The following is a 27,985-nucleotide window of genomic DNA, read 5'->3' on the forward strand; positions in this document are numbered from 1 at the left end:
CCCCAGTTGCAGGAGGAATACAGCCTCCTGCACGGTAGTATATACATGTTATAGAGCTGATCTTGGTCCTGTAGGGCAGCTGCATCATGGCAGCTCCCATAGCTGTGTAGACCATGCTCTTTGACCGCTGTGTACACAGTGATTGGGAAGACAGGGATGGTAATAACCCTTCCCTGCCTTCTCTATGGGAGCTCCGGCTGAAGTTGCAGCTGGCTCCCTGTTTCAACAGCGGCATGATTTCATGCAGCTTCTGAAAACTACTTGGACGTACCAGTATGTTCTTGCAGAATATGACAACCACTCTCTGGAGGTCAAAACCCAATTGGGTAAAAACCCAATGGGCTGTCCAGAAGTGGTTAATTGACAAAAATAATCTATTAACACTGGAAGCATTCTCACTTTGCAGCGGTTTTCCCGCACCTGCCTTAAACATTTGCACAGCACCAATCTAATAATATAGTTGCCTAGTTTCTATAACATAGCTATAAAAATAATATAAATGTATTTCAATACATTATAGCTCTACAACAATCAAAAGTATTTGTGGGACAAAATATGGCCAATAATGTCTAATTAAAATTATGCTACAAAAAAAGTTGCAACAGTAAAAAAACCAAAACACTTTTTTTTGCAGTTGATAGTCTTTATTAACTGAAAGATATATAATCTAAACCAGGTTGTGTAAGCTCTTCCTATAATGATGACCTACATGTATAGTGGATGGCACAAATACAGTGAAACGCATTCGTAATATTCTGGCTGATCGGTGTAGATGGAAACTAAACACTCCTCAGCATCTTGTGTCCATCACAGACATATAGTAAAGTACTGAAATATAAGAAATATTGAGGTATAAAGGTGATTTATAAGATGCAGTTATAAGTGTATTTAGATTCTACTAGTAATATTTCCAGTGAAGGTTAAAATAAAAAAAGTGAATTGAAATCCTATAGGTAACACATTTTATTCTGGTCGAATTTTATAAATGACCTTCACTGTGTCATTGATGATGAAGCATTAAGGGGATAAACTGGGTGGAGGGGAAGAGTAGGCTAAAATAAAAGACTTGACACTCGCCTTCCCCTGGTCCTCTGTTGTGGCATTGGGTCCCTGGTGAGGCCAGTGATTGGTCACCTGACCTACTTCCGGTCCAGCCACTGCAGGCACAAAATGGAATGGGGGACCTGATGCTGGAGCGGGGGACCAAGGATGGGTGAGTTTTGCTTCTTTTTTGAAATTTTAGCCCACTTCTGACCCTCCCCTGGGTTTTACAGTTTGCCTGGAATACCCCTTTAAGGATGATTTATAAAATGGGAATATTACATATTTACTTACATGAATTCATAAAACTAGAAAGAAATTCACATATATTCAATCATAATTTATTTTTCAACAGCAGTTGTTTAAAGAAACTCAATTTCTGGAAATCTGAATTGTAACCTGAGAGAATATATTAACAAAGCACATCTATGTTGCTTTACCAGAGACTATTGTAATAATAGTTTGAGTATATTGTCATGTGTCTGAAGCCCTTTAATGTCTTAGTATTATGATATACGCATATACATGAATATATATATGTTTTTATACAGGAAAAGACATTAGATATGTAAATCCACATTATGAAATTACTGAAAGAATTTAATAGCAATGAATTATATACAATAGAAAACATTAATCCTGATATCCAGTGAATCAGTAATCAGGCTAATATTAGACAATGAGCAATAGGATAATGTCATGAACATAGAGATAGATCTGCAAGTAAACTCTCCATTGGTTGTATGGTCTTGGCTGGCACTTTAGTTCCTGAACGCTATGGCAATTTACACTTTGTGGAATACTGGTATGTGTGGGTTTTTTTGTGGGGTTATTGTTGGTCTGTAAGATGAATGACATTCAGGCCTTGGTCATGTTAACTGAGAATTGATGTGACTACTGGTCATGGTATGGATGCTGATGACATTTTGGCTTCCTGTGAAAGACATTTATGGCATATCTACATGATATTTACAACTTTATCAGAAAATAACCCCCAGGTTCTGCCCTCTGGGTCTTACCTGACTGTAGTCTCGTTGACAGTCTAGTCCTTGATAGTCGGGTTTACAAAACAGCGGAGCTCAGAGTTATACTGTTTCTATAAAGCCCAACCATTGGAGACTACACTGTCCGTGAGGCTAAGAATAAGTAAGAACAGAGGGACGGAACTGGAAGGGTTCATTATGTAGGTGCTGGTCTCAGATGTGGAACCCCCATCTATCTGACATTTATGGCAAATCCTGTGGAAATCAATGTGTGTGTGTATATATATCTTTAGTGGGAAAACCCTTGAAGTGTGCTTATCATTCGTCAGTACATATTACTTTATACATAGAGGTAATGTGTGGTTTAGGCTACGTAACCTCAGAGACTCTAAGCCTGGTACACTCATACTGCATTCAGTATTCCGTTTGGGGAGTCCGCTTGGTGACCCCCTGTGAATGGAATAACGAACGCATTAAAAAGCGGTTAGCTGAGAAACCACACGGACCCCATAGACTATAATGGGGTCTGTGTGTTTTCCACGCAGTGTCCGCGGAATACTGAACGTAGATGTGAACTGGGCCTGACACAAATATGAGCCTATCCTGACAGTACTTTGGCTCCAGTGTTAGACTGGCCCACCAGTGTACCAGGGAATTTCTCTGGTGGGTCCAGCTTCTAAACTCAATAACGGTCTATCAGAAAACACTCAAATCTGATATATTTCCTAGAGGTTGTTTGAGAGTGGGTCAACAGTGGAATCTCAGTCTGACACTGTTCTGATTTGTTCACAATTACATTAAATTTTGTCTATCAGGTTTCCCTGGGTTTATAACAGTCACAAAAGTGTAACATGCTGCTGTATTTTATCACTGATCAAAATGAATATATAATATATAACATAATATCAGAACCATCTAATTTATAAAGAACCCTATGGAACTAGAAGCCTTGACTTCAGTGTGAACTGATTTTTTTTATGATCTGATAGTGCGGTTTGCCATGATAACATATAGGATAACTGGCATTTAGTGTAAATATGATTGTCTGTATCTGGCATCATGGCAGAATGAGTAAATAGAACATAAAATATGCCTCAATAAGTCCAATAAATTACATTAATACATTTCTCATATTTGTGTGCACAGTTAGATAAAATAGCAAATATAGGTTAAAAAAATATTAAATTATTATCTTATGAATGTACCAAGAGCAATATCAGTTCATTTAAAAAAGTATATAAAAGTAGCATTTGTCTCAGTGACTATTGTATCCTACAGCAAATACCAGTGGAACAGTACTGGACGTGTGTACCATGTTATTGTCTAAAAGCTCTTGAGTACAAAAATATCTCATTGAATTAAATATGTAAAAAAAAGTTTTACCCTGTATCAGCTCAAAAATGACTAAGATTGCCAAAATAAGAAAATCTATGCAGTACAAATATAAAGAATGTATAAAACAATTGTTACTTGACAAAAAAAAAAGCTCAAGACGTGTTTATGTATCATTGTCCTCGTCCTTTCCCATTTCTGGTGGACTGTCTGGTCCTACAGACAAGTTGTCATTGCCTAAGTTTTTTTCTTGTATTCTCTTCTCAACCTTAGTGATTCTTTGTTTAAGTTTTAGTTGTGTAGAGTTGTAGTCCGCTAGTAATCTAGCAAACCGTGTCTGTATGCTGTCTAAAGCAGTCTCCAGCTTGTCCACCTTTTCTTCTAAATCCTTTGGATCTGCCCCGGCCTTCGCGGCTTCCTCATCAATTAGACCATCTTTCATTAAGATCTGTTTTCCCTTTTCTTCAAGCACTGACTTAGCTTCTGGATACTCTGTAAGAGCCTCCATTAAATCATCCTTGGACAAACAGAATAAATCAGAATACCCAATACTCCGAATGTTAGCGGTCCTTCTGTTGCCTGATTTGCTTCCTTTGATGTTCAGTATGCTAATCTCTCCAAAATAACTTCCATCGCTAAGGACTACAAACTGTGTCACACCATCGTCTGCTACCACAGCCAGTTTACCTTCTTTAATAATATACATTTCCCGACCAATATCTCCTTTTCGACAAATGTAGTCCCCGGGGCTGAACACTTGAGGCCTTAGTTTCAGGACTAACTCTACAAGTAATCCAGCCTCACAGTCTTGAAATATTCGAACCTTCTTCAAAGTGTCCAAATGGACATTAATAGCAATCTCTGCTTTCAGCTTGTCTGGTAAGTTCTTTAAGACTTCTTTTTCATCCATTGTTTTTTTATTTGTCCACAGATAGTCAAACCACTTTATTACCCTGGCTTCTAGATCTTTTGATACATTACGAAATTGCATATATTGCTTTATAGAGTCAATTTTGGACTGAAAATCGGCTCTTGATGCATTCATATTTGAAATCATAGATCCCACATTACCGACAATGGTGGCAAATATCAGCACACCAATTAAGAAGTCGAACACCACAAAGAGGAATTCTATGTCCTTGACAGGAGGAGGTGTCTCCCCAATAGTGGTAAGTGTCAGGGTTGACCAGTATAGACTGTAAATATATTTCCGTGCAAGACGACCATATTCTGGATGAGAATTATTAGGATAAACCCAAGTGTCATTTCCAAACCCAATGGCTTTTGAAATTGCAAAGTAAATGCATGCATTCCAGTGTATAATAACCAAAATATAAAGAACTAGATTTCCAATGCGGAACATATTAGGGTAATTGGTTCTAGTTTCAGTGCGATCAAAGAACTCAAACATTCTAGCAAAACGTAATAGGCGGTTAAAGCGCAGTTCTGGGTAATTGAGACCCACTCTGAAGTAGGCCAAGTCAGTTGGCAACAGAGATAACATATCAAGTTTAAATTGGAAAGTCTTTGTGTAATATTCCTTTAACTTCTTTGCTTCTTTCACTAGCAAGCCTTGTTCGAGGAAACCTGAAAAATATACGTTTCTTAAAATATTTTGTTCTATATTTTATGTACTTGCAGTCCTGTCAACTCTTGCATAGGCAGTAGAGGGAACCAATTTGTAATATGATGCAACATTTATGAGAATTCAGCCTGTCAATCCACTACACACACATTCTGCTTTTGGGTAAGTTTCTGTTTCCTTCGGAAATGCTGGTGTTTTACTTATAAGGGCTAGTTCACACGTGAGTATAAGGGGAGGTTTTTGACAGCGGATTTCGCGTCCAAAACCTCCCCTTATAATGGTGGTCTATGGAGACCGCCGGGCTTCTGTTCTCCGCTAGCGGCGAGCTGCTGCTAGCGGCGAAAAGAAAGGACATGTCCTTTCTTCAGGCGGAAGCCGCGCAGGCTCAGCCGCGCGGCTTCCGCCCCCGGCAGCTCCCTCCTATGTCGGCTCATTCATTTGAGCCGACAGCAGAGGGTTAAGCCGCGACAGCGATGGTCGCGGCGGGCGGGTTTTGACAAGAGAGAGACGTGGCTCGCCGCGTCTCTCTCTCTGTCAAAACCCGCGCGGGCAGTTCACGTGTGAACTAGCCCTAAGTATGATAAGGACAGAAAGCCTGCAGAGGAATTCTGCGAAAATGCAATGAAAAATACAGTGTTAAAAATGTGGTGTTTCCTCTGCAGTGTTTATTTGCTGCGTTTCACTAGGGGGGCTTTAGTTTACTCTGGCTTTCCTAGAGTCACCTCCTGACTTCTGGCCATTTATGACTATATCCACAGGTACGCCATGAATGTCAATAGTTCAAGGTCCCCCCTCATTCTCTTGTATGGGAGTTCCAAATATAGCTGACCTGCCTACCCAGCAGCCTTGGCTAAGAGAATGGAGAAACCTGCACATGTGCCCCCTTCACTGCTGCTGGAAGATGTGGTCAAATGAATCTGATTCTTGAGATGGATACAGGTCCTAGAGGTGGAACCTGCATCTATCAGAATTTGTGGCATATCCTGTCAATATAGACATAAATGCCCAGTTGGGAATACCCCTTTAGGCTAAGGCCCCTGGTAGCAAGTCACAGCAAAAAAAGGGCTGTGGGAAAAACCGTGGCGGAAACATATCATGGTTTTTTCGCTTTTCACAGAAAGTCCGCAGAGGAAAACTCTTTCTGTTTCCATTATACCTCTACAGAAACCACCAGCATTTTCCGTAAGTATAATTGGCATGCTGCGATTTGCAAAAACGCAAGTGTTTTTCAACTTGCAGTCTTTTCCATGCGGATTATTTTCTGCAATGTGTGGATGGGATTTGCAGTTAATGTAAAACACTACATTTATGCCCCGGCCTTAGTGTTAGTTTAGGAGACAGGAGGGAAAGGGAAAATGCACCAAATAAGTGGAGAAATAAGCATTTTTCTCTGATAAGCAATAATTCAAAGATTCTTATATTTGCTTCTACTATGGCTCTGTGCAAAGTTTGTTTAAAAAGGTAGTGGCAATTTGTTTTGGGTTAAATAAACTTAATTTAAAGCTCCCAGTTTAAGAAACCTATTAATGTAAATTGTAGTGTTGCTGGTCAAACATTAAGGCTAGGTCCACATCTGCGTTGGAGTCTTTGTAGGAGACTTTGCCACAGATTCCACTTTAGATCGGAGGAGAGAAAAGTCCTCCTTGCAGGATTTTTCACTCTACCAATATTAAGTGGAATATATGGCAATGTCTCCTACAGAGACTCCAATGCAAATGTGAACCTAGCCTTAATGTTTGACCAGCAACACTACAATTTACATTAATAGATATATAGTTATTTATACAATTATAGTTTATAGGGTCTGTGGCTTTCTGCAGGTAAATGCTTTTTAAGCGGACAAGGTCTCTGTTTTTCAAGTCCCCTTGAGGACCTTAATGACAGAGACCCAAACATTAGTGTGAACCTAGCGTAACAGTGATAATCTTGGCATAACTCACCTGTTCTGAATCTTACTAATACGTCCATGATGTATATAGCATCTGCACTGTAGTCCAGGATCATCCACAGGATAATGTTATTTTTCTGTAGTTCATCAAAACAGGCCCTTCAAAACAGAAAACAATATCCGATTATTAGTAAAGCTGCACATTTGCATGTGCCTCATACCAATGAGAGAGAAGATATCTGATATCCTTACCTGCAGACTAGAAAACACCAATTATACAACACAGGTACAGAGATAATGGATAACCATCGGTAGTAGAAGTTACTGGCGGGATCAATCACAAATACTTCTTTTTTCTTTCTAGAAGTAAAGCACGTATGTATTATACATACATCACAGAAGAAAATATGTCACTAGCAATGGCAAGGGCCTTAAAACCTGCTGGTTAGAAAAATGTTATTTAACATAATGCCCTTTACCAATATACTAAGAATTAATATCATGTAGATTCTGTTCAAATGTACCAACAATTTAAGGCTGTTGACATCTTTCCAATTAGTTTTTGCAGTTCATTTGTGTCCGACAGGTAGTGTCCGCTCCTAGTGTCCGCTCAAAATCTGGCACGGACATTAGGAGCGGACACTAGCTGTGTCCGTGACACCTGTCATTTATTTAAATGGCATCGGGTGCGTTCTTTTGCACTCCGTGCCCTTCCTTCCCTGTCCGCATGTAAAGATGTCCGACTTCTCAAGCGGACAGAAGAACCCTGCATGTCAGGTTTTTCGAACATACATATAGAAGGCCACATGCTGCAAAATTAAAAGGATTGCTTTACTTTACAACTTCACTTAACCCTGGGAATCTGACACATTTGTATTATTCTATATAATGTTTAATCTGTACAATTTACACAAGCTAGACTCTATTGTATCTGAAGAATCATCTAAACAAGAATCTGGTGAATATGTACAATGTGACTTCTGTATTAGATTGCTAAATGCAAAGAATAATACATGAAATGAAAACAAGCCAATTCCATATTGAGCCATATTGTTTCTATTATGTGATGTAATGTAAGTAGTATGCACATCTGCAATACAGTATACGGTTTTAGATCTAAATAAAATATAGGAAGGCAGTCCGGGCACTATTCCAAATACCAAGCGTTGCTTTGAATGACGTGCGTAGGTATTATAACTTTCCTTCTGTTTTATTTCTTCTCGGTATAAACCAGAACAGATTTGAGGTCTTCTCCATTAATGAGATTTGTTCTTTAGTGAAGAAAATTATGTGCACAATAGTTCTCCTGACTGAATGTGAAGGCAAACTTAGGCTAAAGGCCCCACGTTGCGGAAACACAGCTTTTTTGTTGTAGATTGCTGCAGTTTTTTGAGCCAATGCCAAGAGTGGACTGAGCAGAAGGGTATAGTATAAGGGTCTGTTCACACAGAGTTTTTCCGCAGCGGATTTTGACATGGAATCCGCCTCAAAATCCGCTGCCAAAAATGGCTCCCTTTGACTTTAGTGGGAGCCGCTCGCTTCTTTTTTGCGCTAGCTAGTAGCAGAAAAAAGAAGCGAGCTGCCCTATGAAATGCAAATTCCACCGTGTGAACATACCCTAAGACCTCCCTATATAATTCCCATTCCTTTTGTAGCCATTCTTGGCTTTGACTCTAAAAACCACAGCAAAATCTGCAACAAAAAAAAGCTGCGTTTCTGCAATATGGAGCCCCAGCCTTAGGTCGGCACCCCACTTACCTGCATAGTAGATGGGACTCTGGGTAATCCCATCCACACATTGCTGCTGTCTTTCTGATAGGTATAATAGGGGCAGAAAATCAGTAGAGAAAAATTCTGCAGACTTTCTGTGAAAAACGCTGCGTTTTTTTCCTAACCTTTTTGTTTTTTTGCTGTGCTTCGATACTTAATTCCTTAACCTTAAATGGGTACTGCAGCATTTTTGGGTTTCTAAAGCGAAGTTAGAATAGTCATATTTTAGATGGTGCACAGCTAAGGCCTCGTTCACATCTGCGTTGGTAATCCGTTCGGGGGAGTCCACATGGGGACCCCCTGAATGGACTACCGAACACATTGGCAAGTAATGTGCAGTGAGAGTACACGGACCCCACAGACTATAATAGGGTCCATGTGTTTTCTGCATGGTCTCCGCACGGAACATGTGGACAGAAAAGTAGTTCATGATCTACTTTCCTGTCCGCATGACTTGTGTGGAGACCGTGTGGAAAGCACATGGATCCATTATAGTCTATGGGGTCTGTGTGCTTTCACTATACACAGCTTGCCAATGCGTTCGGTAGTCCGTTCGGGGGGGTCCCCATGTGGACTTCCCTGAACAGATTACCAATGCAGATGTGAACGAGGCCTAATTTACTATAATAGAATGTTAAAATTTCCATGCAAGAACATTCCACTTCTAACTTGATTAAAAAATAAAAAAAAAAACACTAAAAAATCCTTTGTGATTTCAGGAGTATGAATTGAGGCACATTTATGAACCAGCGTGGAACATTTTGATAAGTATGTGAAAAATCGGAAAAGTGGCTTAAAAAATGCCATCATGATAAACTCCAGGTTTTTGGTTTTTTTTCTTTTTATTAAAAAGCACCACAAAGTCAACAAAAGGCAGCATGTGAACTCAGCCTAAAGCTAGGCATAAATATTAGATTATACAGTCCTATGAAAAAGTTTGGGCACCCCTATTAATCTTAATCATTTTTAGTTCTAAATATTTTGGTGTTTGCAACAGCCATTTCAGTTTGATATATCTAATAACTGATGGACACAGTAATATTTCAGGATTGAAATGAGCTTTATTGTACTAACAGAAAATGTGTAATATGCATTAAACCAAAATTTGACCGATGCAAAAATATGGGCACCTCAACAGAAAAGTGACATTAATATTTAGTACATCCTCCTTTTGCAAAGATAACAGCCTCTAGTCGCTTCCTGTAGCTTTTAATCAGTTCCTGGATCCTGGATGAAGGTATTTTGGACCATTTCTTTCTACAAAACAATTCAAGTTCAGTTAAGTTTGATGGTCGCCGAACATGGACAGCCCGCTCTCAAATGATCTGAAAACAAAGATTGTTCAACATAGTTGTTCAGGGGAAGGATACAAAACGTTGTCTCAGAGATTTAACCTGTCAGTTTCCACTGTGAGGAACATAGTAAGGAAATGGAAGACCACAGGGACAGTTCTTGTTAAGCCCAGAAGTGGCAGGCCAAGAAAAATATCAGAAAGGCAGAGAAGAAGAATGGTGAGAACAGTCAAGGACAATCCACAGACCACCTCCAAAGAGCTGCAGCATCATCTTGCTGCAGATGGTGTCACTGTGCATCGGTCAGCAATACAGCACACTTTGCACAAGGAGAAGCTGTATGGGAGAGTGATGAGAAAGAAGCCGTTTCTGCACGTACGCCACAAATAGAGTTGCCTGAGGTATGAAAAAGCACATTTGGAGAAGCCAACTTCATTTTGGAAACAAAGATTGAGTTGTTTGGTTATAAAAAAAGGCGTTATGCATGGCGTCCAAAAAGAAACAGCATTCCAAGAAAAACACTTGCTACCCACTGTAAAATTTGGTGGAGGTTCCATCATCAAGTACGGCATTATTTTTCTGAGTAGTTGCTTTACTCCAGCAAAAAAAAAATAAAAAAATGCAATGTAATATTTTTAAATGTTCATCCTAAAATATAGGAAATACTATGTTGTTTTAAAGCCTAGGCCTGCTTGTTGTAAGATAAATACTGCATAGAAATCCCATTCCCACAAAGACACAGCTTGCACGTGAATCTGCCGCAGCACATTTTTCAGTACTTACTCATTTTCTTTTTTATCATCAGTTTTTGCATCCTTTTTCTCCTCCTTTTTTGGCTCTTTGTTCTCGTTGGTAGCATTCTGATCATTTTTTTTGCTGTTTAAGGCATTGACATGGAGAATGGAAAGAGGTTTTACAGAGAAGAGAATAGCACAGCAACAAGAGCGAGCTGCCAGATATCTGCTGTATGAATTTGTGACCAAGTCTCCAGACATCCTTCAGATTGCAAGTCACAAATAACTGGATTATTTGTGCAACTCATGTGATGCGGAAATATCACCAATTTAGTAATGGAGGGGAATAAGATGATTTTGTTGCTTGAAATGATGTGTCAGTTTAGCATGAGATGTTCCCCGGGCATGGAAATATCTAATTTGGCTAGAAATAGTGATATTGTCATTTGCGTTATCACATACCCATATACTAAACATATTTATAACAGATTTAGCCGATTATGTTATTTGTATGTTATGATATTATGTCATTTGTAAATGGGTGATATTTGCCAGAAAATATATCTAACATGTACTTGCTACAAACACTTAATAGAGGATCTATTTATGGCATATATGTAAAGTATAGAATTTATACACCAACAACAATTGTCCTATTGCAGTATCCACTTTCTAAATGTATTGTATGGTTATTATGTAGATAAAGTGCTTTATATGTACCGTATATTTCCTTCTTATGATCTAATACTGGGGTTGATTCATATTATCATTATTTGTCATTGGTCTTTCAGAACGTAAAGTAAAGACAATGGTTGAAGAATTTTTTTTTCCAAACACAGCACCACTCTTGAGTTCTGGCTATATCTGGTATTGCAGTTCAGTTGAATAGGAACAAACTGCAGTACCAGACAAAGTCCATGGACAAAAGTGATGCATCTGGCAAAAAAAAATATTTTTTTTCTTGAGAGGAAGGACCTCAGTTAGGAGATATTAATGAAGTTAAATTTGTTTAGTCTTGAGTAGAGGCTTTTAAGGGGAAATATGATAAACCCTTATAAGTATATAAACAGCCCATGCAAGACATATGGAGAAAAGCACTCCCTCAATCTGGCACCAAAAAGGTTTAATCTCCAGAGCCAACAAGGCTTCATCACTGTAAGGATTGTGAATCTGTGGAATAGCCTACCCCAGGAGCTGGTCAACAGGTGACAGCTACAAAAAACAATTGGATGCCTTTTCACAGCAAAATTGCATTGATGCTTATGGAAATGTACAGAATATTTATTTCCTTCAGGTGTTCCTTTAGCCATGCCCTTTCCCATCCATTGATTGAACTTGATGGACATACAGCAAATCTTTTTTCCATCGTATTATGTAACCTTTAAGAAAGTCCTCTGACAGTGAGATATTTGGTCATCTGCATGGTTCACCCCTACCCCATGAGCTTCTAAAAAATCTGACTTATGAAGTTACCTCCACAAAAGGTAGTGTGAGGAAATACAATAATGGGAGGGTCCGCGCTTCCTTTTGTGAGAACTGTTTAGATTTGCATGTAGTGGGTCTATGGTCCTTCCTCAAGACCATGCGACACCCACTTGACCTTTGAGGTATTCCGATGGAGTTGATATGGCTGGATGCCCAAATCAGGGGTCGTCATCACCTGGGCACCAGCCGTCTTTGTAGATAGGGCTGTGTGGAGAAACCACAATACTGTAGAATCTAATGTATTCCACAAAAACATCAAGATCTGAAGGGGTGGTGTTTGTACTAACACCGTAAGACCACAAAACACGTTATCTGTATATCAATAAATGTCAAATCATTTGCCATTTCCGGCTTTAGTTGTCACTATTAAAGGAGTGCGCACCCACCAGGTTTTGATTTTGTGAAATACATTGGATTCTACAGTATTGCAGTTACCTCCACAAAAGAAACCTTGGTGCTTTACAGTAAGTGCTAGTATTGTATGATCAATACCTTGAGAATTTCTGTAGACAGGCACACATTACAATTTGCTACAATATAGCTGAATGAGGTTAGTACAAAATCTATGCACATGGCGCAGAAATGGGCATGAACATGCCTGGAATATAGAGCCCAGGAGAAAGAAATAGACTGGGGACCATGAAAGACTTTCCAATGAATCAGAAGGTGTCAGTGTAAGTTGTCTTATGTGAATGAAACCAGGGCTTGCTTTTATGATGATGATTATGCTGATTTTATCTTCTTTTTTGCATATTTTAATATGGTGATGCTGCTAGTATGTGTGAATTGCAGAATACTGAATCAACTGTGTTGTGGCTATTGTAATGACAATGGATATAAAATATGAGGATGGAGGGTGTACTTGGATGACTGGATGATGGACACAATTCTTACAAAGTTAAAGATAACAAAAGAGTGATATAATACAGGGAGGAGGGAAGATGTCACTTTACAGGAAGACAGGAATGTCGGTCACACAACATCTATCTATCATAGGAGGGGCAAATATTGGATTCTACACTAATATCTTCCACATCAAAAGGGTCAGAAGGCATCCACATGTCATCACAACTAGTACAATAGGACTTCAAAGGATTTTCTTCTATGGAATAACTTACTCATCGGTATTGTTGCAGTTGTTGAGATTGAACTCGGCAAGAACCCATTGACTGAAATCATATTAAGTAATAAAAACATAAACACGATAGTTCCTAGTACAAGAAAGTAAAATAGTGGCTTTAAGGATTATTGATGAAATATTGGTATTATCATTGAGAATCTTCTTATATTACTAGGATTGCAAAATATTAAACAACGAATAAGATACCGGGTTTCCCTGATTTAGGAAGTGGAAGTAGAAGGACAGACACTGGTGAGAGAGGTTATCAGACTTTGTCAGTTGTGCTCCATAGAGGGGATTAAATGACAACACCTTCTTTTAGGGGGCGAAAGGGTGTGGTTGGGGGTTTAAAGTATCACTTCCTACCATGACAAACATGCCCTAATACTGCCATTCTAAGTACCACCAAGTTTTAGTCCCTGGTTAACCTCAGCAGCTTTATAAAAAATAAGGTCAGAAGGCCATATGAAAATATATCCAGATTGCATCTCCAAGAAACGGACAATTTTTCCAATAGGTTTACATTCTGAATGTATGCAAAGCAATGGATTAGGATGTTGTCAGAGACATCTGTCTCCAGTGGTCATGGGCATGCTGCAAGTTTTTTCATGCAGGCCATAGGTCCATGTAGAACAATTGTTACATGCTTTGCAGCATGTATTACTATGGAGCCATATGCTCTATCCATGAGTAGTGCATTGTACACATGGACACAACACAAACTATATATATGGCCTTTTTATGTATGCTCTGTTATATAAATTAGTCCACACCAATATTCTGCTGGTGAGACCACGGTCAGATTTTTTGCACTGGTACAGAATAAACCCTATGATTCTTAGCTACTGTATGTAACAGTACATGGCAGAAATGCCTTACAATTCATAGGGCAAACTATGGCCTAAAATGACTTGTGACACACTTAAAAACTATTCAGGTCAGTAGTTATGGGGCACATCACCACTGTGAATACAAAACACCACTTGAGTTCTTCAGGTCAAAATAGACCAAGAGGATTCAGTTACTGCTGTTTCCACCCCAATCTAACTATTTGAGGCACTTTCTACAGTACTGTATACAAGCATGATGGCTGCACCGTGGCCATGTGGTGCATTCCAATAGAGCCACACTGGTAGAAACTGCCGGATTTTGGAAATAACTGCAAAGATGGTGGCAATATAACTACAACAGGGTTTCCATTGAGGACTGGACAAAAAAAAAACTTACCTGTAGTGGTTGGTTTAGTGTAGGTTTAGTATAAATAAGTGACAGTAAAATACCATACCTAAGATAAGATAAGCACATTACACATTTCTGACATATCCATAGCATATTCCATGAATATTTGATAAGCAGAGGATTCCTCTTAAAAACTGTCTAAAGAATGAGGGTTCCCTGATCCTTAATCACAACAAATGCCCAAAAAATATGACTGTTCCTTGAACTTCAGAACTTTCAGATGTGACCTAATATCGTCCACTCATTTAATCTATGATATAGATCAGTGATCCCAAACCCATTACTCAGTGATCCCAAACCCATTGCTCAGGCTTGCAACCCTTTTGTTTTACTGACCATAGGACTTTGGAGTTATGGCTTTATGCACATGCAACTAACAATATTGCAGCCATTTCCTAACCATTGAACTATACCAATTTCGTTGGTATAATACTGATACCTAATTTACACTCCAATAAGTTTTAGGAAATATTTTTAATTTTGAGATTTCCTATTTCTCCATACTTAATAAGTCAGTCCTTCATTTGTGAGCTGAATGTGGCTTCTGATCATTACCCAAAGTTGATCACAGCCCCCTGTATTAGCTCACAATTCTGTCAAACGACATATTAAACTTTTTTTTAACTGGAATTATTGATGACCTATCAAAAGGATAAGTCATCTATACTAAATCAGTGGGGGTCACCCAGCGCCGCACCTCCCATGAGGTGACCTGAAGCGAGCGCTTCAGGCGGCGCTATGTCAGGACCTCAGGGAGGCATTTTTTATTACCTAAGCCAGTCCAGGACAAGCTGGACTGGCTTAGGCCGTGCCTGCTCTCTGCCTGCGAACGGCGCTAAGCCACGCCCCTTCGCTCAGCCATGCCCCCTTAACTCGGCCACGCCCCTTCGCTCCGCCCCCTCCTGGGGGGGGCTTTCTGTAGTTCGCCTCGGGCGGAAAAAGGGGTAGGTTCACCCCTGGGGTCACCCATCTGACAACCCCACCGATCAGCTGTTCTCAGTAGCTGATACACAGAGAACAGAGCGTGAAGCAGACATTTCTGTTCTCTGTGCAGTGGACATAACAATTAGTGCAGAGCAGCTTCCATTCATTTGTAAGCTGCAGTGACTTTGTTCAGCTATTACACAGAGAACAGAGCTGTCTGCTTCCTGCTCCATTCTCTGTGCATCAGCTGCTGAGTACAGCCAAACAATGGGAGTGACAGGTATCAGACCCCAACAAATCTGATATTAGATTTACAATAGTTTATCAATATTTTTAGCCCAGAAAACTCCTTTAGGCTAGGGCCCCATGGAGCAGGCTGCCGTTGTCGGAAAAACCACAGGGGCAATGTATTGCGGTTGTTTCTACAGCTCTTTTCTCAGAAAGTCCACAGAAGGGGCAACATGGTGGCTCAGTGGTTAGCACTGCAGCCTTGCAAGCGCTGGAGTCCTGGGTTTGAATCCTTCCAGGAACAACATCTGCAAAGAGTTTGTATGTTCTCCCCATGTTTGCGTGGATTTCCTCCCATTCTACAAAGACATACTGATAGGTAAAAAAAAAAAAGAAAAAAAAAAGTACATTGTGATCCCTATATGGGGCTCACAATCTACATTAAAAAAAAGAAAGTTCACAGAAGTTTCCTCTGCAGTCTCCCTGCTTCCTTTTTACCTATACGGAAACTGCCAGTGTTTCCTTAGGTATAATTGACATGCTGTGATTTCCAAAACCGTGTTGGTTTAGGAAATCGCTATATATCCACTGCCCGTATTTTTCTGCAACATGTGGATAGGATTTGCTAGAATCCTATCCACTTTGCAGTGACTATAAAAGGGCAAAACCGCCGTGTTTATGCCACATGGGGTCCTGGACTTAATTACAGCTGCTCTGTGAAAATTTCTTTGTCAGACTTTTGTCAATGGGCAGTTCTCTTATTAAAGGGTTATTTTCATCTTAGCCTGTTAAGGCTCAAATGGGTTTATGGGGCTCAGTGTCCTGACCACCAGGCTAGGAGATACAGTCCTATGAAAAAGTTTGGGCACCCCTATTAATCTTAATCATTTTTAGTTCTAAATATTTTGGTGTTTGCAACAGCCATTTCAGTTTGATATATCTAATAACTGATGGACACAGTAATATTTCAGGATTGAAATGAGGTTTATTGTACTAACAGAAAATGCGCAATATGCATTAAACCAAAATTTGACCGGTGCAAAAATATGGGCACCTCAACAGAAAAGTGACATTAATATTTAGTACATCCTCCTTTTGCAAAGATAACAGCCTCTAGTCGCTTCCTGTAGCTTTTAATCAGTTCCTGGATCCTGGATGAAGGTATTTTGGACCATTTCTTTCTACAAAACAATTCAAGTTCAGTTAAGTTTGATGGTCGCCGAACATGGACAGCCCGCTCTCAAATGATCTGAAAACAAAGATTGTTCAACATAGTTGTTCAGGGGAAGGATACAAAACGTTGTCTCAGAGATTTAACCTGTCAGTTTCCACTGTGAGGAACATAGTAAGGAAATGGAAGACCACAGGGACAGTTCTTGTTAAGCCCAGAAGTGGCAGGCCAAGAAAAATATCAGAAAGGCAGAGAAGAAGAATGGTGAGAACAGTCAAGGACAATCCACAGACCACCTCCAAAGAGCTGCAGCATCATCTTGCTGCAGATGGTGTCACTGTGCATCGGTCAACTATACAGCGCACTTTGCACAAATAGAAGCTGTATGGGAGAGTGATGAGAAAGAAGCCGTTTCTGCACGTACGCCACAAATAGAGTTGCCTGAGGTATGAAAAAGCACATTTGGACAAGGCAGCTTCATTTTGGAAACAAAAATTGAGTTGTTTGGTTATAAAAAAAGGCGTTATGCATGGCGTCCAAAAAGAAACAGCATTCCAAGAAAAACACATGCTACCCACTGTAAAATTTGGTGGAGGTTCCATCATGCTTTGGGGCTGTGTGGCCAATGCCGGCATCGGGAATCTTGTTAAAGTTGAGAGTCGAATGGATTCCACTCAGTATCAGCAGATTCTTGAGAATAATGTTCAAGAATCAGTGACGAAGTTGAAGTTACGCCGGGGATGGATATTTCAGCAAGACAATGATCCAAAACACCGCTCCAAATCCTCAGGCATTCATGCAGAGGAACAATTACAATGTTCTGGAATGGCCATCCCAGTCCCCAGACCTGAATATCATTGAACATCTGTGGGATGATTTGAAGCGGGCTGTCCATGCTCGGCGACCATCTAACTTAACTGAACCTGAATTGTTTGTCCAAAATACCTTTATCCAGGATCCAGGAACTGATTAAAAGCTACAGGAAGCGACTAGAGGCTGTTATCTTTGCAAAAGGAGGATCTACTAAATATTAATGTCACTTTTTTGTTGAGGTGCCCATACTTTTGCACCGGTCAAATTTTGGTTTAATGCATATTGCGCATTTTCTGTTAGTACAATAAACCTCATTTCAATCCTGAAATATTACTGTGTCCATCAGTTATTAGATATATCAAACTGAAATGGCTGTTGCAAATACCAAAATATTTAGAACTAAAAATGATTAAGATTAATAGGGGTGCCCAAACTTTTTCATAGGACTGTAGCTGGAGATAGCTCTTCTACGCTGTTTCCTTAACCCCCATAGAAGTAAATAGGAATTACAGAAACAGCACAGGAACGATTAGCAGTTTACAAATTTAAAGAAATATAAAAACTATTTGGTACCATAACATTTACCTTTAAACAAATTCATACCACACAATACAATGTATAAAAAATAAAAGGGAAAAAACACAGAAGACATGATATACATTGTAGTAAATTGTAGTATGAGACTTCATATGCATCTGTGCTGGAGTCTCCATTGGAAAATCCGTTGCAGTGTCCACTGAAAATCGTGAAAGAAAAAAGTCTTGGGGGGCTTTTTCCTTTTCTGTTTTCAGTTTAAAAATGGTAGACGCTGAAAAGTTCTCATTATAGTCAATGGAGTCCAACAGGCTCCGCATATAACCACTGTATTAATGATTCACCTCTCCATTGTTTCTGTTCTCCCAGACAGAAAGGTTTGACCTAGTATTAACTTGAAAGAATGGTATGTCTTTTAACTTGAGATAATCATATAGACCCTATTCCTCAATTTCTTTTGAATAATGAATCTAAACGCAATACCACACCAACACTAGCATTATCACAACAGCCACATATAGATACCACATAGGGATTGCATAACAATTACACACTGACACCAGAGATGTCATGGAAAGCAAACATTCACACCAGGGATCTCATAACAATCAGACTGACACCAAAGCTCCAGAAACACTTATCTATTAACAATGGTACATAGTGACCGATAATAACAGGTGGATTAGCCGTACCTAGTTACCCTCTCCAAATTGTCTGGATTTTGGGTTTCTATTAAAGAATGTGCGACGCTATTCCTGCTATATGCCGCCTTAAGCTCTGGCCCCCGGAATCTCTCTAAAAAAGAGTCTGGCCGCTGATCTTCACGATTCAGATGTCTTGTCGCCCAGTTCCGCATCGAAAGAAGAAATCTTGACAATCTGAAAGAAATGGATAGTACATATTTTGATACTTTTAATCAAATTTCTTGAAAAATAAATCAATTTATATAGTATTGTGTTAAAGGAGTTGTACCATCTCAAGGTTCCTATCTATACTTGTACCTTATGTAAATTGAAGCCTTTTCCTAATTATATTGCTTTAGAAATTCTGCTTTGCCTGCAATGTGACCTTATTCCTCCCATTGTTTATACAGCATTGCTATAACCATGGACCTATAGGACAAGTGACGTCACTCACTCAGTGCCAACAGGACAATCAGTTGAATTAATTGCTGATAAAACTGAGTCTGTTATCTCTCTATGTAAACACACAGATAACACTGAGTCCATTCTGTACAAGCATCTGCATCTTATCTGACCTGCAGAAGTGTTGTGTGTCCTGATCAGCAAGAGGGTGGAGGAAGAAGAGAAATACAGGAAGTGAGAAGCAGACACTGCTGAGACACTGAGATGGGAGAACCCCTTTAACCAGAAACAAAAGATCATGCAATGCTAAATATTATAGGTTATAGAGGTGATGGCTTATGATTTTAGGGATCTGCAGTCAGTCTCATGGGGGTTTGAAGAATGTCCATGTAAGAACTCATAAATCCAAATGTTAGATAGAAAACTTTTATCCATGGCTGAAATCTTAGTTTAAGCTTGAACTCCAACATTTGTATCTGTCCTTCTTAAAGTGAGCCTTCAGTATTAGGACTTGTAAAACTATGGTCTGGTCTAGAATGTTTTCTTATGTGTTCAACCAGCTGCCATTTTATCCTGCGTCCGTGTAAATTCATCCTGGTGTTATGACCCGGTCTTCGCTGTCTAGGCCTGTTGGGTTCGGGCGTAGAGTGTCAGAGCGGCATTCGGCACGTGAATCGTCTGATGCGCTGCAGGGGAGTGTTCACACTAGGCATGCTGTTTCTGTGGTGGCACTCAAGCATGGTTCATGTGAAGAGTTGCCTTGTGGATCAGTGCCTGGTGTGTTCTGGCCTCTGAAGGGGTTAAGTTCCCTGCAGTGCTGAAGGTTCAGGCTGTGGGCGGTTCTAAGTCCTGCTCCTGCTTTTTGCTATTTATACTCCATCTTGCATTTTATCAGCGCCGGTCTTAAGTCTTCAGTGCCTGGTCCCAGACATGGTCAGTCTGCCTGAAGTCTGCAATATCATCTGCATCTGAGCCCTGGCCCACTCAGCCCTTGCTGCCTGTTCACACTATCCAGAGTTGGCTGAGTATTGAGCTCCTTCTCCAAACATAGTGTTCGGGGTGCAGTGAACCCTAGGTTATTTTTTGCTGTTTGGAGGTTTCAATTTTTTGTGAGGTTTTTGTGTGTGATACCAAGTTCTGTTTATCCTGTCCCTTTGCTTTAGTTCAGTTTTCCTGTGTTTCACATTTATTTGCTACACTATCCTTTGTGTTCCCTCATATTCACCGTGTCCAGTCGGACCTCTGCGGGGGGCTTTTTCTGTATCTGCTTCTCCTTCATAAATGTGAAGCTAGTCAGAGATTTCCGTTTCACTATTAGGTTAGTTATCTCTCCGGCTGTGTCCGCTCCCACTCAGGCTAGTTAGTCAGGCCCACGGCTACTTCTAGTTGTACAAGGCAGGGTATAGCAGTATCCACACTAGTGTTCCAAACTGCTCTATCTTCTGCTTTTGTATGTTTTTTTTCTTTAACCTGACTGAGAAGTTATCAGTCAGGGGCCAGTCTGTGGTCAGAGATCCCCAGACCATAACATCTGGACTGTAGTTCTGTAGTGTTTCTCCTATATAGATTCATTCAGCAGCTCAGAGGTACAGTGGGACTCCATGCATCTTTTTGGGACTTAATTAAATGAAATATTTAATAGGAATATAATAAGTTCTAGAATTCTAAACATAAGTTTACCTTCAATTATAATAAACTTATAAGAGACTTTGTAAAGTATCTTATTAAACTATATGCTTCTATCTCAATTTATTTGGCAGATTTAGCCACAGAAGTCTATGGAGGTGAGAGAGTGAGGTGGCTGGAAAAGACACACATTCTTCAAATGCTAAGCTCTGCTATCTTAGTAACTATGAGCTCTTTTAATGTCACTGCATCTGGAAATACTTTTACCACTGTACAGAAATCCATTTTTTGCCAGCAGCAGCGACTTAACTGACCCTGAACATTCAAAGCACAAGGCCATCATCCACCATGGGTACTACATAGAGGACTGGTAAAAACAAATTGCATTAAAAGGCTTGTCCAGGATTTAGATCAAATCCGTGAGCACTGACACAGAAAGGGGCTGGGGCAGGACAACAGAGTACTGGGGATAGGCGAGTGTCTTTTAGAGCTATGTATCACAAAAACTCTGACCACTGTTAAATTATATTATGAATACAAAATGTACAAATGAATATAAATATATAAACTTTATATTTTATTGGGTTTTCAAGATCTATTTTATAACAAATCAGGCATACAGAAATCCACAAAGTACATGCGACACAATATTTACAAGAGAACTTATCTAAGGTATACCATAAAGCCAACAATAATACATGTTTAGTCATAAAAATATAAACCATACATTACATACCGTATATACTCGCGCATAAGCCAAATTTTTCAGCACAGTTTTTGTGCTGAAAAAGTCCCCCTCGGTTTATACTCAAGTCAGCTGCAATATCAATGTATAGAATCTCCCATAAAATAGTGGGAAAAAAAAGAAGCTTTAAAAAAAAATAAATAAATAAAAGTTCTAAATCCCTCCTTTCTCTAGAATACATACAAAAGAAAATGACTGTGAAACACAAACACATTTTATCGGCTGATCCGAACAGTACTCGCTCATCTCTAGTCAATATGTTTTCCCAGTTTTATGTGGTAAAATTAGGGGGGTTGGCTTATATTCGGGTCGGCTTATACTCGAGTATATGCAGTAATATGCATTATAAAAGCATGTGAATATGCTGAATTCATTTGTGCTCTAATTTTCTGTATCTTTACCTGGCCAGTCCTCCCCTTCCCGTGAATGAGCTCTTGCGGGACTCTGTAAGGCCTCTAGGATCCAATGCAATAACTCGCTGGAGTTCTGATGAGGAGTCCTCACATAAAGAATGGGCCCTTTGGATAAAAGAAAAAAAATAGGTTACATCTAGTTGAGGGTATGAATGGAATTAACAGGAGTATACTAAATAATGGATAATCTGTCAAAACGGAAAGACAAACATAGTGAAGATAATAATAATATAACGGTATTCAGATACATATCATAAAGCTCCTGGGTCCCAAAACTGGAAACAGGGCATTTGAAATAATCTATTAACACTTATATTTTGGAAATCATTCATCCTTTGCAGAATTTTTTCACATAAAAAATGTTGCACTCTACCTATCTATCTCTATCTATCTAGTACTGTATATATATAATAATTTAAAGTGAGTTAGTGAATAATATTACACTACATACATCCGATCTGAGAAAAGAGCAGCCAACATACATATTATATTCTTTGTTCGTATCGCCTGCTGTACTCCAAAGCAGAGGTTCTCAACTTCCCATGGTGAAGGAATAAATGCTGCAACTAAAAGGTAAACCTGACACTATTGCTCCATTACCGCCATCTGTCTCCATCGGCATCGGTTGAAGAGGATGGGGGTTAAGCTCTCCTTTACTGTGCATGCACCCCAAATGTCACAAGTGCCTCCATATCTATGTTGACCAACCAAAGTTGCAAACAAACACAAGGATCCTAATATTTGTTATCATTCATAAGCAGTGGCGTAACTAGGAATGGCGGGCCCTGTGGCGAACCTTTGACATGCCCCGCCCCCCCCCCCCCCCCGGCTGACGCCGAAAACCCAGCACGACCCCACCCCCCACGTTCCTACGCACACTATTACGCTCCATAGTGGCCCCTGCACACATTATTATACCCCATAGTGGCCCCTGCACACAGTATTATACCCCATAGTGGCCCCTGCACACAGTATTATACCCCATAGTGGCCCCTGCACACAGTATTATACCCCATAGTGGCCCCTGCACATAGTATTATACCCCATAGTGGCCCCTGCACACATTATTATACCCCATAGTGGCCCCTGCACACATTATTATACCTCATAGTGGCCCCTGCACACATTATTATACCCCATAGTGGCCCCTGCACACAGTATTATACCCCATAGTGGCCCCTGCACACACTATTATGCACCATAGTGGCCCCTGCACACAGTATTATCCCCCATAGTGGCCCCTGCACACAGTATTATGCCCCATTGTGGCCCCTACACACAGTATTATCCCCCATTGTGGCCCCTTCACCCACTATTATGCCCCGTTGTGGACACCCATTAACAATTATTATACTCTGGGGTCTTTTCAGACCCCAGAGTATAATAATCGGAGACCCAGGGGAAGAACAACATTAAAAAAAACAAAAAAACAAACACTGTAACTTACCTGTCTCCCGACTCCCCGCTGGCGGCCATCTTCAATGACGTCAGGGATGTCATGTGACCGGGAGCCTGCGTTGCGACGCATAAGGACGCAGGCCCCGATCATGTGACGTCTGAGACGTCATACAAGTAGGCCGAGGCCTGCACGGAGCCTGGAGAGGTAAGTAACACAGTTTTTTATGTTCAGTTACCTCTCCTGCACTTCCGATCATTATACTCGGGGGTCCGAAAAGACCCCCGAGTATAATAGTGCTTGTGGGGCCCGCAGTGTCACTTACCGGTCCCGGCCCCTGCCAGGATCGGTAAGTATATAGGGCCCGTTAGCGGCTGGAGTAACTCCAGCCGGTAACGGCCTATTAAAAAAAAACAACGCAGTGGTAGCGGCTGCCACCGGGCCCCCAATGTCCCGGGCCCTGTGGCAGCTGCTACTGCTGCTACCACGGTAGTTACGCCACTGTTCATAAGATTACTTTGTTGGGGGTTCTCAGTTGGAAATGTTTGTCGCTAGGGGGTGCTTGGCTTGAAAGGGTTGAGAAACACTGGCTGTTAGCACTTCATGTCTTGTAAGGACCATGAGGTATGAAGAGGGCTGTAGGTGGCAGTGTTATATAAGTCACAGTATGGATACATGTCCATGTGAGTGACTGCTGCCTTTTCCCTTCTTTCTAATTGTATAATAAATGAGTTTTTCTTTTTCATACATTGACACTATTAATAAAAGGAGTCACATTATCATTACCAACAACCCTATACTGTCAAATCCGAGTATGGAAATAGCAGCAATGCCTAGCTGAAATACTAATTCACTTTAGCTACCTGTAGATCCTAATAAGGTTACCAGATGTCCTACTGATAGCTTTCTAGTGCGAGTAGTCACACACGCTACCATATTACCCTACCATACCTCTGTATGTCTCTGAAACCAAAAAATAAGAAATCAGGCCATGTCCTGTCAGAGGTTTTGCTCCTAGAGGATTTCCTCCTTTATACAGGGCAGTATGGAGGCACCATAAAGATCATAAAGACTACTCCATACAGGTAGCTGAGGCCTTAATATATTTGTTATCAGCCAATAAAATAGCGTAAGTGAAAGACTCCTTCAGCGCTGGGCTCATACAAATTGCTTTATGACAAATTTTCTTGAGAACTTTTTATATGGTTATATTTCCATAATGATGGTGAATTCTCTCTTTTTATTATGTTTACATTTGCAAATTTCAATAAAGATGGTGAATGCATTTAGCCCCAGAACGTAAGCAATGTATGTGTTTTTTTAGAGGTGTTTTTTTGTATATTTTTGTCTTATGTAATGTATCAAAACTTAAGTCTTATATTTTTTGTTAACAAGATCAATTTTTTTGGAATATTTTTTGTCTTTCTCAAGTTCGGAGGGGTATTCCACAATACCATTACAAGACCAGCCAGCTCCTGATGGAAATTCATGGACTTCTTGGACATTTTTGTATTTTTGTATATTAATTAAAGGGGCTCTATCACTGGAAAAAGTCATTTTTAACTAATCACATCCTTGCATAGACTTTAGAAATGCTACTTCACACCTACCTTTTGTATGTAGATTGCCTCAGTGGTTTCTGAATAAGTCTGTTTTTATTCATATGCTAATGAGCTTCCAGCCAGCTCAGGAAGTTCCCAGCAGCACTTGTCTCTTCTATTACCACCTATGTGTGTGAGGCAAACTGGAAGCTGAGTCATCATCATCAGCAGCAGTCTCCCATAGAAAACAATAGGAGAGGTGTGCACTATGTATCATGCACCAGACTAATTAGCATATGAATAAAAACGGACTTATTCAGAAACCACTGAGGCAATCTACATACTAAAGGTAAGTGTGGAATAGACTTTCTAAAGGCTATGCAAGGATGTGATTAGTTAAAAATGACTTTTCCTAGTGATAGAGCCCCTTTAATGTCTGAATGTCTTAATTTCAACAGAACAAGTCAGTGAAATTTTCAATAAGACATGGCATTGCCTGACCTACAAGCGCTGTTCTTGAATCTGAGGCTCTGCGCACATCAAAGGTAAAGAGAACATTAATGTACTTAAGATGAGCTCTGGGCTCTAGCAAATTAACTCCCATTTATTAATATTTAGAGGCATTGAGAATCAGAAGAAATGTCATCCCATCTACAGAGAAATCCTAGCTTATTTCAAAGTATTAAAGTAACCTACAGCTTGTACTGTCTGTTATATTTAGTCAGTAACATAACTGTAAGGTAGTAGAAGTCACCACCTTCCACAGAACGGCCCTAGGTGGGCAGCGTTCTTAGGTCCTTACCCAATATTGGCCTGTATAACTGTTTTGTATATTTACTTTTTACATTATGCATCTTATTGTGCATTTTATGAAGTGTATTGCAGTGAATATGCAATGCACCCGTATGATGTAACACTGGTACGTTGAGGTTTTTGCAGCTACCTTGGTATGGTGCTCTTTGGAAAGAAGGTGGTGCAATGATTCTCTAATTTGTACATCTAGATGTGGCCATTGGTTGTGCAGTGAGTGGTGTTGCGTTGATGGCACTTGATCTACAGTCTTTGCACCTGGTGGGAAAATGCTCATATAAAGGAGAGGTTATGCAGCACCTTTGCGTCTTCTGCCTGGATTTCTGTTGCTACCAGGTGGTCCTTGTGATGCAATTCTGGAGCTGAGCCTAGGTATCCAAGGGCTAGCGGCAAATCCATTGTGTGCCTGACAACTGTTTACCATGAGTGTTCAGTGCAAACACCTGTGAGAACCTGTGGGCAATAGCTGAGTGTGCCATGGGTCCCCTTATTCTCATGTTAAGTCAGTTGTTCCTGTCATGTTAGATTGCTGATGCTGGTCCTCAATGTTTTTAAACATAATTATTGGTGTAAACATAATTATTTTGTAAAACCAACAAAATAAATAAACTTTCACTTCAGGTACAAAAATAAGCAAAATAAAATACAGCCTTTTTTTGTCAGGCAAAAGGCAAAACAAAACTCCTGCTCGTTCGAGCTCTAACTAATACAGAATCAGGCTAACTATACGTTTGGCTTACTTTTGGCCACATGATCAAACAAAAGACAAGTCCCAATTCGGTCTCGCCAAACTCAGGTCTCCAGGACAGACAGAGGCACTTTCTCTCACTGCCAGGATCTGCCCTGAAGTGCAGGCTCTGCTGCCTTATATGGCCCAGTAATGAGTTCAGGACCTGCACCTGGGGCTGAGGCCTATTCAAGATCCACCCTGGACCTCATAAAGGTCAGGAATCTGGGGGATATATATCGTGACTCCAGCACTCTGCCTGTTACCTTCTCACACTACATAGAGCAAACTCGGCACCAAGTATGTACCAACTTATCTGAATCATTATTACCTTGCTTGGGGCCACAAGGGAGCACTATTAACTTGAGACGGGCACAGACAACTTGTAGGGGACTTAAAGAGTACCCCTGACTAAGTGTTACAGCAATTGGTCACTTAAGAGACCCAGTAATGCAGTTGAAAGTTATAAACGGGGCCGAAGCCATGAAAGAAGTTGTAAGGGTGTGGAGGCACAAACTGAAATTTAACACCAGGGCCCATGAGTCTTCAGGTACATCAGTGCAGTGCCATATACACAATGGGTCATGTCATCAATAAAAGACCAACACTTTTCTGTCTACATTTGCCCCCAAAACTGTGGTGCACAGCATTTACAACATACTTATAAACAGTGTTCACAAGAAAGAACAAAAAAAATGACTTTTTTTGAAAAATGTGCATCAGAATGGTTGTGGTCTAAAAGTGTCTAACTGTACAACAAATGTATGAGACAGAAAAGTTGGAATATAGCACAGGTTTTCTTATGTAAAGTATATCAAGTTTAAAATAGTGCAAACTTAGCTGACGATTCATATGAGATAGAATTTTGGCGCACAGGCAATGGACACAGATTTTTTTTTTTTTTTTTTTTTGGCACATCAGAAAAATGAGACAGAATTACAGAATCAGCTCATGGGAAAGTGAGCCAAAATTGTGTAGGAAAGTGAGACAGATTTCTGAAGGTCTGTACCACAGATTTATAAATATGCCTAAAACTATACACAGGATTGGTAGTTAAAGGTCCACAGTATTGATAAATGTGCCACATTGACTATACCTTGCAGTCAGAATTGTTACTATGACTATAATGATATATTGGTATGGTGGGCCACAAATATATAATTATAGTTCTGCAAATTACTGACTCTTTCCGAGGGGTTTGGACATTATTGAGAGTACTTTGGCTCCTTGTATTGAACTGGATCAGAAACCTTCATATATAATACCTTCTAATATTTCACTGCAATATATCAAAAGATTATGGTGGATCTAACTTGTAAAGTGAACCAGTCATTATCTAATAAGACACTTTCATTTTTGTAATCGAAGCATAAATGTTTCACAAGACAAGAAAATAAAAAGCTTTTCATGTAATTCATCCTCTCATCCCTTCTTGCCTACTAAAGAATCTTAATGTACACACAAAGGAATCTATCACTAAGAATACGGTGACAGGTCCTGATG

The 27,985-nt window shown here is 40.0% G+C and overlaps 2 protein-coding genes across 2 annotated transcripts in view; one reads left to right on the top strand and one right to left on the bottom strand.

The window, feature by feature from the left end:
- Positions 1-27,985, top strand: part of INPP4A (inositol polyphosphate-4-phosphatase type I A) — a 528,838-nt gene that overhangs the window by 299,196 nt on the left and 201,657 nt on the right. The gene's annotated exons all lie outside the window — the stretch shown is intronic.
- Positions 3,251-27,985, bottom strand: part of CNGA3 (cyclic nucleotide gated channel subunit alpha 3) — a 37,300-nt gene continuing 12,565 nt past the window's right edge. Inside the window, exons 3-9 of the mRNA XM_075265168.1 lie at positions 21,997-22,113; positions 18,832-19,017; positions 13,229-13,279; positions 10,675-10,767; positions 7,082-7,189; positions 6,882-6,988; positions 3,251-4,943 (exon numbers count right to left, since the gene is read on the bottom strand). Coding sequence (XP_075121269.1) covers positions 3,523-4,943; positions 6,882-6,988; positions 7,082-7,189; positions 10,675-10,767; positions 13,229-13,279; positions 18,832-19,017; positions 21,997-22,113 — 2,083 coding nt within the window. The 3' untranslated portion in view covers positions 3,251-3,522. The remainder of the gene's footprint in view (positions 4,944-6,881; positions 6,989-7,081; positions 7,190-10,674; positions 10,768-13,228; positions 13,280-18,831; positions 19,018-21,996; positions 22,114-27,985) is intronic.

Source organism: Leptodactylus fuscus, chromosome 2 (genome assembly GCF_031893055.1).
Source record: "Leptodactylus fuscus isolate aLepFus1 chromosome 2, aLepFus1.hap2, whole genome shotgun sequence".
Lineage (NCBI taxonomy): Eukaryota > Metazoa > Chordata > Amphibia > Anura > Leptodactylidae > Leptodactylus > Leptodactylus fuscus.